This window comes from Vigna unguiculata, chromosome 3 (genome assembly GCF_004118075.2).
Source record: "Vigna unguiculata cultivar IT97K-499-35 chromosome 3, ASM411807v1, whole genome shotgun sequence".
NCBI lineage: Eukaryota > Viridiplantae > Streptophyta > Magnoliopsida > Fabales > Fabaceae > Vigna > Vigna unguiculata.
In genome coordinates, this window is record NC_040281.1 from 55893622 (window position 1) to 55906745 (window position 13124).

General features: G+C 29.2%; 1 protein-coding gene across 1 annotated transcript; it reads right to left on the reverse strand.

Annotated features, from left to right (window-relative positions):
* Nucleotides 1–5875: 5875 nt before the first annotated feature.
* Nucleotides 5876–9470, reverse strand: LOC114177380 (axial regulator YABBY 5). Its single transcript, XM_028062698.1, has 7 exons — nt 9172–9470; nt 8092–8211; nt 7005–7125; nt 6795–6843; nt 6630–6705; nt 6478–6546; nt 5876–6152 (listed from the first exon to the last, which is right to left on the reverse strand). Exons 1-7 carry the CDS (start codon nt 9247–9249, stop codon nt 6105–6107), a joined length of 561 nt encoding a protein of 186 aa, XP_027918499.1. The 5' UTR covers nt 9250–9470; the 3' UTR covers nt 5876–6104.
* Nucleotides 9471–13124: the final 3654 nt, after the last annotated feature.

Genomic DNA, 13124 nt, shown 5'->3' on the forward strand with positions numbered 1-13124 from the left:
ATTAAAATCATGTTATACAAATCTAGTTATCCATACCTATCTATAGCGGGAAAAAAGAATTGGACAATAATTTTGGAAGTAATAATTCTCATGTTCCCACATGATGCAAATGTATTTTAAAAATTTATACAGGAAAGAAATGGGGGAGAAGGGTTAATTTTCTTAACGACAAAAGTAAATATTTTCTCTATTCGTTGATTATAAAGATGTAATTCTTACACTCTTCCAGTAATTAGTCACAAAGTAATTAATCCCAAAAAATTTCACAATTAAACATCCTTCAACTATTATTCTTTTGAATGCATATCTTTGATATTCTTCGTTACTTGTCTCTTTAATAATGTGTTGTTTTGGATGGATGTACTTTTCACAAAAAATATGAAGCGATGATTAGAAGATAAGTAACATGTTCTTTTGAAAGTGATACAAAATGATGAAAAGAGATGATTAGAGGGATTCACTGAAAATCCAATTCCATTATCCATAATGAGATTCGAGGACGATATTATCGGATTTACCAAAATTATCCCTTTGCTTATATTCATTCTTCTTATTATGAAAAAATAACATAGTAAAAATTAGTAATGCAAATAATAATTTATTATGGTTATAATAAAAATTTATTACTTCTAAAATTATTATTAAAAAGAAAAAAAAATCTCCATGTAAATAAATTATTTTTCACCTTATATATTAAATTTATTTTCATTCAAAATATATTGTATCATTCATTTTTTTATAAATAATTCTTTTATATCTTCAATCATTCAATAAAATTTATAAAAATAATTATAAATCATTTATATATAATTTTATAGTACTTGTAATACTAGGAACATTTTGATAATTTAATTTTTTTATCTATTAAATTTTTTTTTAATATGTCACATCAGTCAAGTCAGTTACAAATTTTTACAAATTTTACTCTCTAATCTACTCTAAAATCATCTTCAATTTTCTTAAAGGAAACAATACTAACTTCACCTTCTAATCCTTCCTCTCAATCCTTTTAATCCTCCCTTCCGAAAGAACACAACCTAAATTTGTAATTGTTTAAACTCAATCTCAATATTTAAAAAATATCAATAGTTAAAAATAATAACATTAAATCATTGTTTAAAAAGCTTTTATAAATATCTAAAAAAATAGTCTATAGATTCTAAATATATATTATTTTACTAGAAAATTTAATTGTCATATAATTGTATATTAAAATTTGTTTAGTTTCGAAAAATGAAAATAAATATTTTTACTATAAATTCACTAAAACAATGCATACACAATTGTATTAATAAAATATGCTATAAGCTAATAATATTTTCTTTCGTTATCAATGGTATCATTTCACCGAGTTAAAAATTAATTTTACTGTACAGATAAGATTTATCCGAAAAGTTAATCTCCTCACAAAGATTCTTTACATAAATAAGAACTTAAATAACTTAATAATAATTTTAGACTTAATTAAGTTTCAAGTATGTGATAATTTTGAAATCTTTCATTTTTTTTTATATTTTTATGATATATTGAATACTTAACAAATTAGAATTTTATTAAACTATCTAAGCACTTCATTCTTAGGTTAGTAGTCTGTCTTACTTGCAAGCATTTTTAAAAAAAATGTGTTAAAAAAAGAAAAAGAAAATGATGAATGATTGTTCGTATAACTTTTTTACTCACATAAATAATTTTAGTTACATTAATTTGATCATTAAAACTTATTTTAAATTTAAGAAAACTTTTGAAGTTATATACATAATATTTTAAGAGATAGTGATTTTTAACATATCTATAAAAAAAGAACACAATTTCTTTTACCACAACCATGTTTATTAAATAGATCATTCTAACCATGGATTGTAGGTTGTTGCCCCTATGGGCTAGGCTTTGGGTCCATGTAGTCTTTCTCTGCCTGATCTCTCGTCTCAAGAACGACAAATTGAAATACGAGACAAAAAAATTGTAATGGGTATTTTTTTAATTTAAGTAAACATTTAATAAAATGGTCACATGCCTAATAATGACTTAAACTTTGGAAGATAAAATAAAATTATTTTACATTTATATATATTAAACTAAATTGATAATGCATAACATATTGAAAAATAAAATTTTTGCCATTCAAAAAATTTCAATCAATCCTTTTCATTCTATCTCATAATATAGCACACACAGTATATTTTCATTATTTCTGGTGCTACTAAAAATCTTTGATTCCAAAATATTTTTGCAATATGTTGAATATCAAATCTTTCCATCGTTAGAATGATTAATTTAAACTTATATGTAATATATTTTTAATTTTTTCTATTTAAAATGATTAGTTTAAATTTATACATCTTTATGAAATAAATAGAAAAGTAACTTTAAACACTAGTCATTTTAGTCTTTTAGAAAATTTCAAATCGATTGACTTGTTCATCTTTCGCAAATTCCTTTTTTAATTCTAATTTATTTTCAAATAAATTACTTCCTCTGTCTTAATTAAAGTAATACACTTTTTTTTTGAAAGAGAGAATAGTTTAGTAAACGTTAAAACTTGTTTCTTAATATATGTAAAAAACAAAACTTACGTTGTCGTAAAAGTGAGTGGAATGTAGTTTAAGGTTTTTCTTACATATTTCAAACAGCAACAAAAGTATATCATTTATTTAAATAATTACTCCAAACAACTTTGTTCTCCAAATCAGTTTATTACTTTTATTTGTTGTAAACATAAACAATGATGTAATTTATGTTAAAAATAAAAATAGTAAGTTGCTGTTTCATTAAAAAAATTATGAACTGGTTTAACTTTTATAAAAGTAAAACTATGTAGATTTGGAACGGAAGACAGTAACATTTGTTTTATTATATTCCTTACCATGTCTCACAGTAAATACATAGATTTAGAATTGATGATTAAATACGATAATAAATAGGCATGAAGCATTAAATGGTATGAATTAAGATGGGTTTGAAGTTGATGCGAAGCAAATAGTGAAAGACAAAAATGGCATTAACTTCAAGGCAAGGGCGAGTGCGAAAAGGAAGGGTTCTGCTTCTGCTGTGGCTCTCTATGGCAGTAAGTGGTGGGCTGAGAAAGTCAGACATGAAATGACATTCAAAAGAAATCAATGCTTAACAGACATGACTTTGACGTTTCAGATTCTCATTGTCAGACATAACTTAATACTATAATACTATAATACTCCAACTCTCCAAATACTATAATCAAATTTAAAACTATATATATGTCTACCCTAATATTCTCATTTCTTACTCTAACAACATTATCTCACTTCACTCTCCCTCTCCCTCTCCCTCTCAACTCCTATACCTAACCTACCTTACTTTTTCAAATAAACATCTAATTTTGTATTTTTCTCATATCGACCACCATAGACTCTACAACAAACAACTCTTGTAAAAGAAACTCTATAGTTGTCAAACTTTTTCCTAGTATACCATAGAATCTATATACATAAGATGCTTGTAGAACTTATCCTAGTGTGAAGCATGTTTCTTCTATTCCGCCAATGGGGTTAATTTTAACTTTTTCACAGCTTTTCTTGCACTAGTTTTAAGTGATTTTTGGGACCGTGAATGGCGATCTTATTTTGTGTTATCTGTTTTTTCCTTTGTCCGTGAGTAGTTTCTAAGTGGGACAACACACGAGCTGGTCAATACTCAATAGTGATAAAAATTGTAGCCAAATTTTTGAAGCAGCCTGCAAAAGTAGCTGCTTCATTTTTAGTGCTTTCATGGAGATTCCTGTGTGTTTTTGATGGGGATGCCATAATGCCAAAATGGTGGTCCAAAAATTCCTTTTCGAAAAGGCCTTTGTTAATTTATGAGTTGGATGTGCTTGGTACTGGACCAAATCTTGTCTTAGATATTTTACTTTCAAAAGTAAAAAGAAACATATATTTTGTAGTCTTACCCGTCCATTTCATAAAACATCTCACACTCACAGAATTACGTTATATATAACCTAAAGAGAAAAAAAAAAAAGACAGAAAAAAAGCTTTTTTTTTCCCTCAACTCTCTCGTTTGCTACTAAATGTTTGTTTCGATTTTAAAGACCGTGAACGTTAGAATTTTGTTGTCCCAAGATGGCAAGTTGGCTACTAAAAAAAGTGCATTCCACCTTTCTTTTAACATTATTTGACATTCAAATGAATCCAAAACAAACAGATGCTTTGATTTGTTAGGGTAGGTCAGTGTTATTAATTATCCAACAGTAATATTTATAAAGGAAAAATTAATTTCGAAAGGAACTGATTAATGCTCTTAAAGCACATATGATATGTTATAATTAATAAGCGAATCGGAAAAAAGTTAAAAATACTTTTTAGGTAATGATACTCAATTGTAATGAGAGAGTGACATACAAAAATTAGACAATTGGTGCTAAAACATAAAAATAGTTGCACAAAAAACCACCATTGACTGATGTTTAGTAATCCTTCCAGAGTTGAATCTCTATATAGAACTTAATTTTTCTCCTTCCTTAATTACTATATTGATACCTTAATTAACATTAGTAAACTCCGAAATTAAGAGAAATCAATAAGCAATATTTGCGGATTTCACAAACAAATGTCAAAACTTATACCTTTATGATTTTTCAATTTACCAAGCAAATCTTTAGTGGTTTTTTAGTTAGTTAATAGAGGACTTTAAAAAAGAGATACTACAAATTCTAGATAAATGAGACCGTGTTTTGAATATAAATTATTTAATGAGAAAGGTTATTAGTTCACTTTTAAACACATTCCTTTTTCTTGATTGTTAAGATTTAAAAGGAGAGAATGATATATATTATTAAGATATTAATTAAGTTTCCTTAATTTATAAATAGTGCATAGTTTTATGAGTTCTTAGTTTATCTACTCTCTATATCTAAAATAAGCTTCGCAAATAAATATAGTTAACTATATAATATTTGGGGTTTGACCAACAAGTCATTTAGTTAATTTTAAGGGTCATAGTCCCAAATGGTATGTGAAATTAATTGAACTAAATTATGTGGGAGATGTATTTAATACATGGGTATGTGTTCTTTGTGAAACTCTTGTTCCAACAGAACTCAACTTACTAGAGATAATTTCTTGATTTCATTTGACTAAAGAAGATTAAGACATATGCATTCTTAATTTGCTAATAAACAACCTTAGGTAATGATACTCTTTGTCTTTCTATTGTGACAAAGAAACAATTAATTCATTATAGTAATACAAAAACACATTTTATGTTATGAAGTCAAGAATATCCGATGAGGACCACAACAAAAATGTTATGAGTACTTACATGTTTTTAGTCTGATTTGTTTGAATTTGACAAGTTTATTTGAAGGGTATAGGGTAGAGATTTTTTGAATTGAATTGTGCGGGTACTATGACGTAATATGAGGGCCTAATGACATTTATGTATATTTTAGTTAGTGACACTAACTTCATCACTCTTAATTCTATTATTCAATTTTTTTAACAAATAAATTAAACAAATTTATGACTAACAATTGAATACATGTAATAGTTACAGCAATAATAATTTAACAATCCATAAAATATCATTTACTAATTAATTATATTAATATTTTAATCATACTTTTATTTTTTAAATTGAATAAATACATGCATATATATATATATATATATATATATATATTATTCAAATAAAGTTAAGTGGTAAAGGTGTTAAAATATAATTGTTGAACGTAGATTTCGCAATAAAATAATGATGCAATAGACTAATACGTTTAAAAAATAATTTTATGTTTATATGAATAGTTACCCTATGATAATTTAAAGAAAATGTCAATATATTGTGCTCCAAATAAAGGATTATACATATAGATTATTAAGCTCAAGAAGACATTATATACTTGATCTTAAACAGGTAGAAAATAGAAGTTATTATAAAAGATGACAAGGGAAATTAACGTTCTTGCTTGAAATTAAAAGCATCCATTGAACAAGTAGTAATTAAGTAGTGACAAGTACATTAACAAAGAAAAGTGCAGATTGTCCTTAAAACTCATTATAGGTTGGACATTTTTTTCTTGACAGACTCAAACGAAACTCAGGTCCCATAGTATGATATGATGATGAAGATAGCTTTCATTTATTCATTAGCGCAGCCCTCGACATTAAATGCTTCTCAGAAACCTGAAATCAAATATCATCTCATCAAACAATGTTTTGTAGCAATGATCCTTAACAGTTTCTTTTTATTTATTTATTTATCTTCTTCAGATTCACTCCTTTTCTGTTCCTCCAGTTAAAAAATTGATGCTATATTAAAAACTAATATTAATTCTCTTGATATACTTTTTTGCTAAGTGTTATGTTCTTTAATAGAAAAATTGAAAAGGAACAAGGTTTTTTATTAATGTACACAGGATCAAATAAATGTTGCTATGGAGGATCACAATTATTATCTCTTGAAATAAGTCATGTAAAGAGAAATATCTGCCTCTATGTATGTACTTACATTTTCCATCTTAGCCTGGTTGTTGCTGTCCAGCATGAGCCCGAAGTGAATATGGGGAAAATGTGCCCACTAAAAAGAGAAAATTCACTAATTAAGAAGATATATACTAAAATAGGGTAAAATAATTCCAGCAAATTTTATCTGGTACTAACGTTTTTCGCAGCTGTACTGAAAGCTTCTCTGTGACTGATATCAGGATTATTGGCTTTGATCCTCTGAATCTCTTCCCTGCGTGACAACAAAGACGTTTCAAAGGGCTTTATGCAACCAATTACATCTTATATATACAGTGAAGTTATTCGTAAAGCTTTACTTACTTTATAAACTGATTATAAGCAGAAGGTACGCGCTGCCTCTTCTCGGGAGCTGGAAAAGAAAATAACAACACAGATGAGATCAATATCGTCAATAACAATGTGGATATTTTATTTTATTTTATTTAAGGAAACTAAGTAAATATGTGTGGCTATGATGAATTTGAAATTGAATATTAAGCTTGTTAAAGCCAGATATATATATATACTCACGCCTATTCACAACCCTTTCCTCAGTTACATTAGTGGTGGGTGGACGCATTGCAATCCTGTTGTTGCATTTGGAGGTGGAGCCAGTGTCGATCCTGTACTCTGGGTTGCAGTGCCCGGGTCCCTGCAAAATGAAAGTCTTAATAAGCTTGGAAGATAAACATGAAGAATTGTTTACTTTTTAATCATTAAAATGTTATTTAAAAAAATAAAAATAAATATAGATCGAAATATGTGAAAAGTAATTTTGGAGTGAAAAAACTGAGACGGGGACCAGTTAGTTTGCATGAAATAAAATGGGGTGAATAAATAAACTGACTAGGTATCTGGCAGCAGCAAATGTGGGTTTACTGTGATTCAGACGTGAAGAAATAATGATGGCCTCTCATAGAGAGAAACGAAAGTGCCTTTAATATCACTGAGCAATAAGACAGGAAATGCAACTAATCAGATGAATGAAAGTACTTACAGAAAACCCAGATGGACAGTTGTGGAAATGAAGGGCTTAGATTTTAGGGATTTACACCGAGCAAGATACCATTTTTAAAAAAAAAATTGAGAATTGAGTCATCTGATCCACAGGAGTGTGGTTGCCATGGAGACGACAAGGATCTTGAAAAGAAATCATTAAACCTAGCTGAGGCTAACATAACATACTTCCCACATATACATACATAGATACATGTCAATCAAATCGATACCCAAAAGCCATGAAGAGAGAGAGATAAATAGATTTTTCAGTTGCCTTGATGGGTTAGGACAGAACCTGACGCCTCTACTAAAAGTGCAAAAAAGAAAACGAATAGGTTTTGCTTATGGCGGCTGCAGGTAGCTAGGGCTTTCAGTACTCTTTCTCAGGTAGAAATAACAGACATGCTTGCTTTGAAATACTCGATTTAGCACACAGAACCTACCAGAGGGGCTTCGATTTTGTCAAAAGGAATAACTCCCACAAACCCTACCCTAGGATCCAGAAATCAAAGACGCTATTTTTTTATTTGTGTTATGTTAGTACTTGTGAGTATTCATCATAATCAAGTACCAATTAGTTGGAAACGTGGCATTTATGTGTTATTATATTGCACCTTACCTGAACATCTTGCCATGACAGTGACTGAAACGCGGCGGCCATGTTCACGGACCATAGATTGGTGCAGTGCCCGCATCGAACGGTCACAATGTCAAACAGGCTGCTGCATGGAACACTCACCTGTGTCCATAACACAATAATATTCCATTATACAAGGAGGAAACTTGATTAAACACCCAGAGAATGAAAAACAAAATAAATTAAACTAGATCACGCAATTATTTCATATTTGGGATCATCTCGTCCCCTTAAAGATAAAAAAAAAAAAAAAGTGGGGTTTGCAGAAAAGGGTGCAGCTTGGTTTTACTTGAAAAAGAAAGAAAAGTTGTCAACTTGAAAGATGCTGGGATCCATGTGTTAGAAGTGGTGAAGAGATTTACATTTTTGTTTTCCTATTTTACAAAGTTGAGAAAGCAGGTGGATGTGTAGTTCAGAAGAAGTTGATTTTAGCAGAAGGTAGAGAGGTGAATTAGGTTAGAGATAGGAAATCAAAGGGTGGAGAGGAGTTGTCCTATCAAGAGTTTTAACATATAGTGCCTATGTTGGCGTTTTCAAGAGGAAACTACAATATTTCTCAAAACAGCTAGCTAGCTAGCACAGTTGGCACAATTAGCCTCACCCGCACTTGCTCAGAACGAGAAAGGGAAAACGCCGTGGGTGTATGGTTTTGTTTTTGTGTGTATGTGTGAAACCTTCTTGAGGTCCTCCAGATATGACTTTTATTTGACTGTAAAAGAAGAAGAAAAAAAGGAGAAAAAGAAAAGTCCGGAGATGGAGACATGACTGTAACAACAACAACTAGGAACCCAGAAAGAAAGAGGGAATTAAAACAGCAGAGGCAGTGGTTCACAAAAGCGCAAACACAGAAAGAAAATAGCTTTCTTTTCAGGATCTGATTGAATTGTTTTGCCCTTGGAAGAGGCAAAAGAAAGCAACCAAGTATATGTGAGTGGTGTAAAATACAACAGTTTGGCATTTGAAAAAAACAAGAAGATATTATATGAATTAGGTAACATGCAAGAGGCGAAAAGCAGATCTCCGAGTAAAAATCATAAAAGCTAGCTTTGAAATGAAAGATACCGCAAGAACAATATTGCAAAAGTTGCAGGGGATGTAACAGAGCTGCTCAGGCGCAACATCGATGCCGCAGCTTGTCATGGCTGATCTCAAAAGATGGATGAAAAAGAAGAAGAAGAAGAAGAAGATGAAGATGGATGAAGGTAATTGAATAGCTGGTCCTTCTCTCTTGCAATAGCAAAGGTGAAGAAGGCAAAGGGGTTTTTAATTATTCTCTCTCCCTTGGATGGATAGTGAGCTGTGTATGGGGTGTGTATATATAAGTATATGAGGACAGTAAAAAGCGAAGGAAGAGATTGTATAAAATAGAGTAGAGAGAGAGGTAGAAGAAGGAAAGAGAAAGAAAGTGAAGAAGTTGAGAGTAAAAAAGTAGTTTTAGTAGTGCCCACGGCAGTCAGGGAATGCTGGGTCCGTCAAAGGAAAACAAACTGGTTTTTAGTTCATATTGGAAAACTTCCTCAACTGCCCAATAATCATTCTTGCAAAAACTCAATTTATTGCAACTCTCACATCGACAAAATATTAACTAATCTTTACTTATTATTATTTCTCAAAATCATCAAATTTTTATATCTTTGATTACAAACACAGAATGTCGATTCACCATAGTTTCTCATTTGATAAATATAAAAACAAGATGTAATATAATAATTTCATTATATACTTTTATCGGCAAAATATTACTTTCTTTTTCTTATAAAATTCAAATTAAAAGAAAAAAAAAGACGTTTCTGTTTGAATAAACCGAAATCAAAATATCGTGATTTTTTTTTTTAGAGAACACACTTAACTAAAGTGTTCCTCTTTGGTGTGGAATACATTAATTTTAAATGTCGTAACTGGTTTTTTTTTTTGGATAAAATAAATAAATTTAAGACATTTAATATTATAAACCAAATTAACTCGTTTACTTAGATAAATTAGTTAATTGGATTTTTCTAGAAAGGACCAGAAAGAGTGTTATATTAGGAATTAAAGTGAGAGGTACTCTACTCCGACAAACAACATCATACATGGTCAATTCAGAAGTATAAAATGTAACAAGTACATACAAGGGGGAAAAAGGATTAAACAGTATTCATCATAATAGAGCTTAATATTGGGCATAATGAGTAGAAATTTTATAAAAAAAAATTGAATATCCAAAATATGAATAAACAAACTACATTCTAAATCTAATTTGTTATCAACCAACATAAACTAAATTTTTCTTTTTGGTGAATTAAACAAGATAAAATATAGGTGACGAATATCTTTCTTTAAAGAGAGTAAATTAAAACATACAAGTATAGGTGATGAACTCGAGACAACATTTTTTTAAATAATTTAATTCAAGTTGGAACCCTATTCAGAATGATAAGCCAAACCAAGTTAATTTTCTGTGTAATACAAAAAAAAAAAAAAAAGAGACAACTGTAAAATAAGTATACATATTAGGGTATAAAAAATAGAATTGTAATTTGTGAACTTCTATTTTGAGTAATTAGATTAACGATATTCGTGTAGGCCTGGATTTGTTGTAACTCGTGACACCTATATATAAAAAGGCTATTACTTTTAAGTTTACCTTTTCTGCAGTATAATAAAAATTAGTGGTCAAACAAAAAAGAATCTATAAATGTTAATAAGAATAAGTGATGGTTTGTGAAGAGAAAAATCATGTAGTGAGTCACAAATAAGCAGTTAAATATAGAATATAAACTTTTACTACAATAATTTTGAGGCTGAAAAAAAAAACCATACATACATATAGTTATGTTTGAAGTAATTTTGATTGAATATAGAACTTTATAAAATCCAGTGTATTGAAGCATCAAAAGTTCAGAACAAAGCAAAGGCTTTGGCTGCATTACCAAATCTGTACAATATAATAAGATATATTATATCATTATGATAGCTTGAGAGTGACCACTCCATTCTCAGACAAACCTGCAACTCCACAGCGGACGAGGGGGGCGATCAAAAATTTACTATTAAATACTATACTGCTTTCTTAAACACTACAGAGATTCTAACAATACATGTTTATGTTTATGTTTTTTTTTTTACTGAAGAATTTGGCACATGAATTTTTTTAGGAATGATACTTTTTATTGTGAATTTTATACTATTTAAAAAAAAAACAAAAGATAAGAGGAAAAGAGGATAATAGAATTATTGATGTGACATCAAGCACAAAAAAAGAAGAAGGATTGTATGAGTAATATATAAATCTAAGAGTAGTGGTAACAAGTGGACAACAAAATGTCCTTTTCTTGTTTTAAAAAGAATTATTAGAATAAGGTTTTTTTAGTATACGGTTAGTATATAAATTTTTAATGAAATCCTACATACAACTCTATAAATTAACAAGTTATCATTTAGGTGTAATTTGACAATATTGTAAACATATTTTAGCTGACTTCATTCTCATATATGCAGAAAAGATATAAAAGGGTTAGGGGAAAAAGGAATAATTGTATACTATACATATATAATGTTAATTTTTCACTGAATTTATAAAATGCAGCTGGTGAATTTTGAATGAATAGGTTACTTTGAAAGAAAACACAGACAATATTAGTGTATTTTATAATATAAAGAATTACTGAAAAGTTCCAATATTGTAGTCCATACATGCATTCTTGAGATTTGATTAGATAGGTGACATAAAATTTGGAATTTATTAGTCAAAGAATATAGTGATAGTAATCACATATCTGTGTTTATTCTGTTTAGATTATACTCCACAGCACACACTGGTTTTTCTTTGGGAACATATTATATTTAATGTTCTATATCTAGTAAATGTTGCTGTCATTTTGGGTGGTAAAAAGTTAACTGGGATGTCTTTCATTTTCTCCAAACGACTTTTTCTTGCAGCTTTTGTTTCCAAGGGCAAAACAAATCAATCATAAAACTTCAAAACAGTTACATCAAATATGACAGTTGAAACCCTAGGAGCCACTAAAATTGCCCCCATATGCTTTTAGCTTTTATTGCTTTTTTGTTTTTATTTTTTTTTTCATTGAAAAAGATGAACCATATGTGATTTACACTAGTGCTTATTAGACTTAGCTATAAAACCATACTCATTCTGCAGTTGAATGCTTCGTATCGATCGGTAACATAAAATTGTTTTTGATTTCTGACCCTATATGATGATTTAACTTTTAGAACTTAAAATGTGATAGCTATAAGGTAATTCATAAAAAAAGTAATGCTTCTTTTGAGACTAAATTATTGTAAAACACAATTAATATATAGATTTAAGAAAAAGTGTTGGAAAATATAAAGGTACAGAAGAAGATGAGAAAGTCACAACATTATTAGGATCTCTTCTTTGTCGATTTAGCCATGTTAAGAGCGCTGTTCCATTGCACATTTAGCTTCGGTCCCTTTCCATGTCTGGTGTAATAAATTCTACTTAACTTGCTTTGCTTCATCACCTCCTTTTGTAATTATTGATAAATGCTAACCTACATATATCTTTTTCATTTTTCTTAATGTCTTTTCCCATTGACTCCTGGATCTTATCATGTTAATATAAATAGGAGTGTTCATATTTCCTTCCTCAACGTACCATGAGCTCTGTCACCAAAAGCCCCAATTCTCATAACACTTTGAATTTCTTTTTGTAAAATAACTCAATGTTTATTGTAATAATCAATTAAATCAATTAATCAAAGTGTTGTCTACAATGCATATTTTTTATCTCTTATTTTTCTGGCATTTAGCTTCTGATACTGTCAACACATTCTTTTGGACTTTTGTTTCATCCCAGGAGTTAATAAATTTTGATATTTGTCTAGTTTATGTATCTTTCTATTCTAAATCACTCATGGTAAAAAATACGGGATTTATTAACTTCAAAATCAAATCTAAAATCTCTCTCTCACATATACAGATAGACATATCCTTGTTGGTTGGATCTTTGTGAAAATTGTCTCATTTAGAGTTTTGGAGATTTTTTTTCA

Coding starts and splice junctions, on each gene's coding strand:
- LOC114177380 (XM_028062698.1), bottom strand. CDS start 9,249: ATGACAAGCTGCGGCATCGATGTTGCGCCTGAGCAGCTCTGTTACATC. Junction 7,126..8,091: donor TGTCATGGCAAGATGTTCAG/GTAAGGTGCAAT, acceptor TTCATTTTGCAG/GGACCCGGGCACTGCAACCC. Junction 6,153..6,477: donor ACCAGGCTAAGATGGAAAAT/GTAAGTACATAC, acceptor ATTTGATTTCAG/GTTTCTGAGAAGCATTTAAT.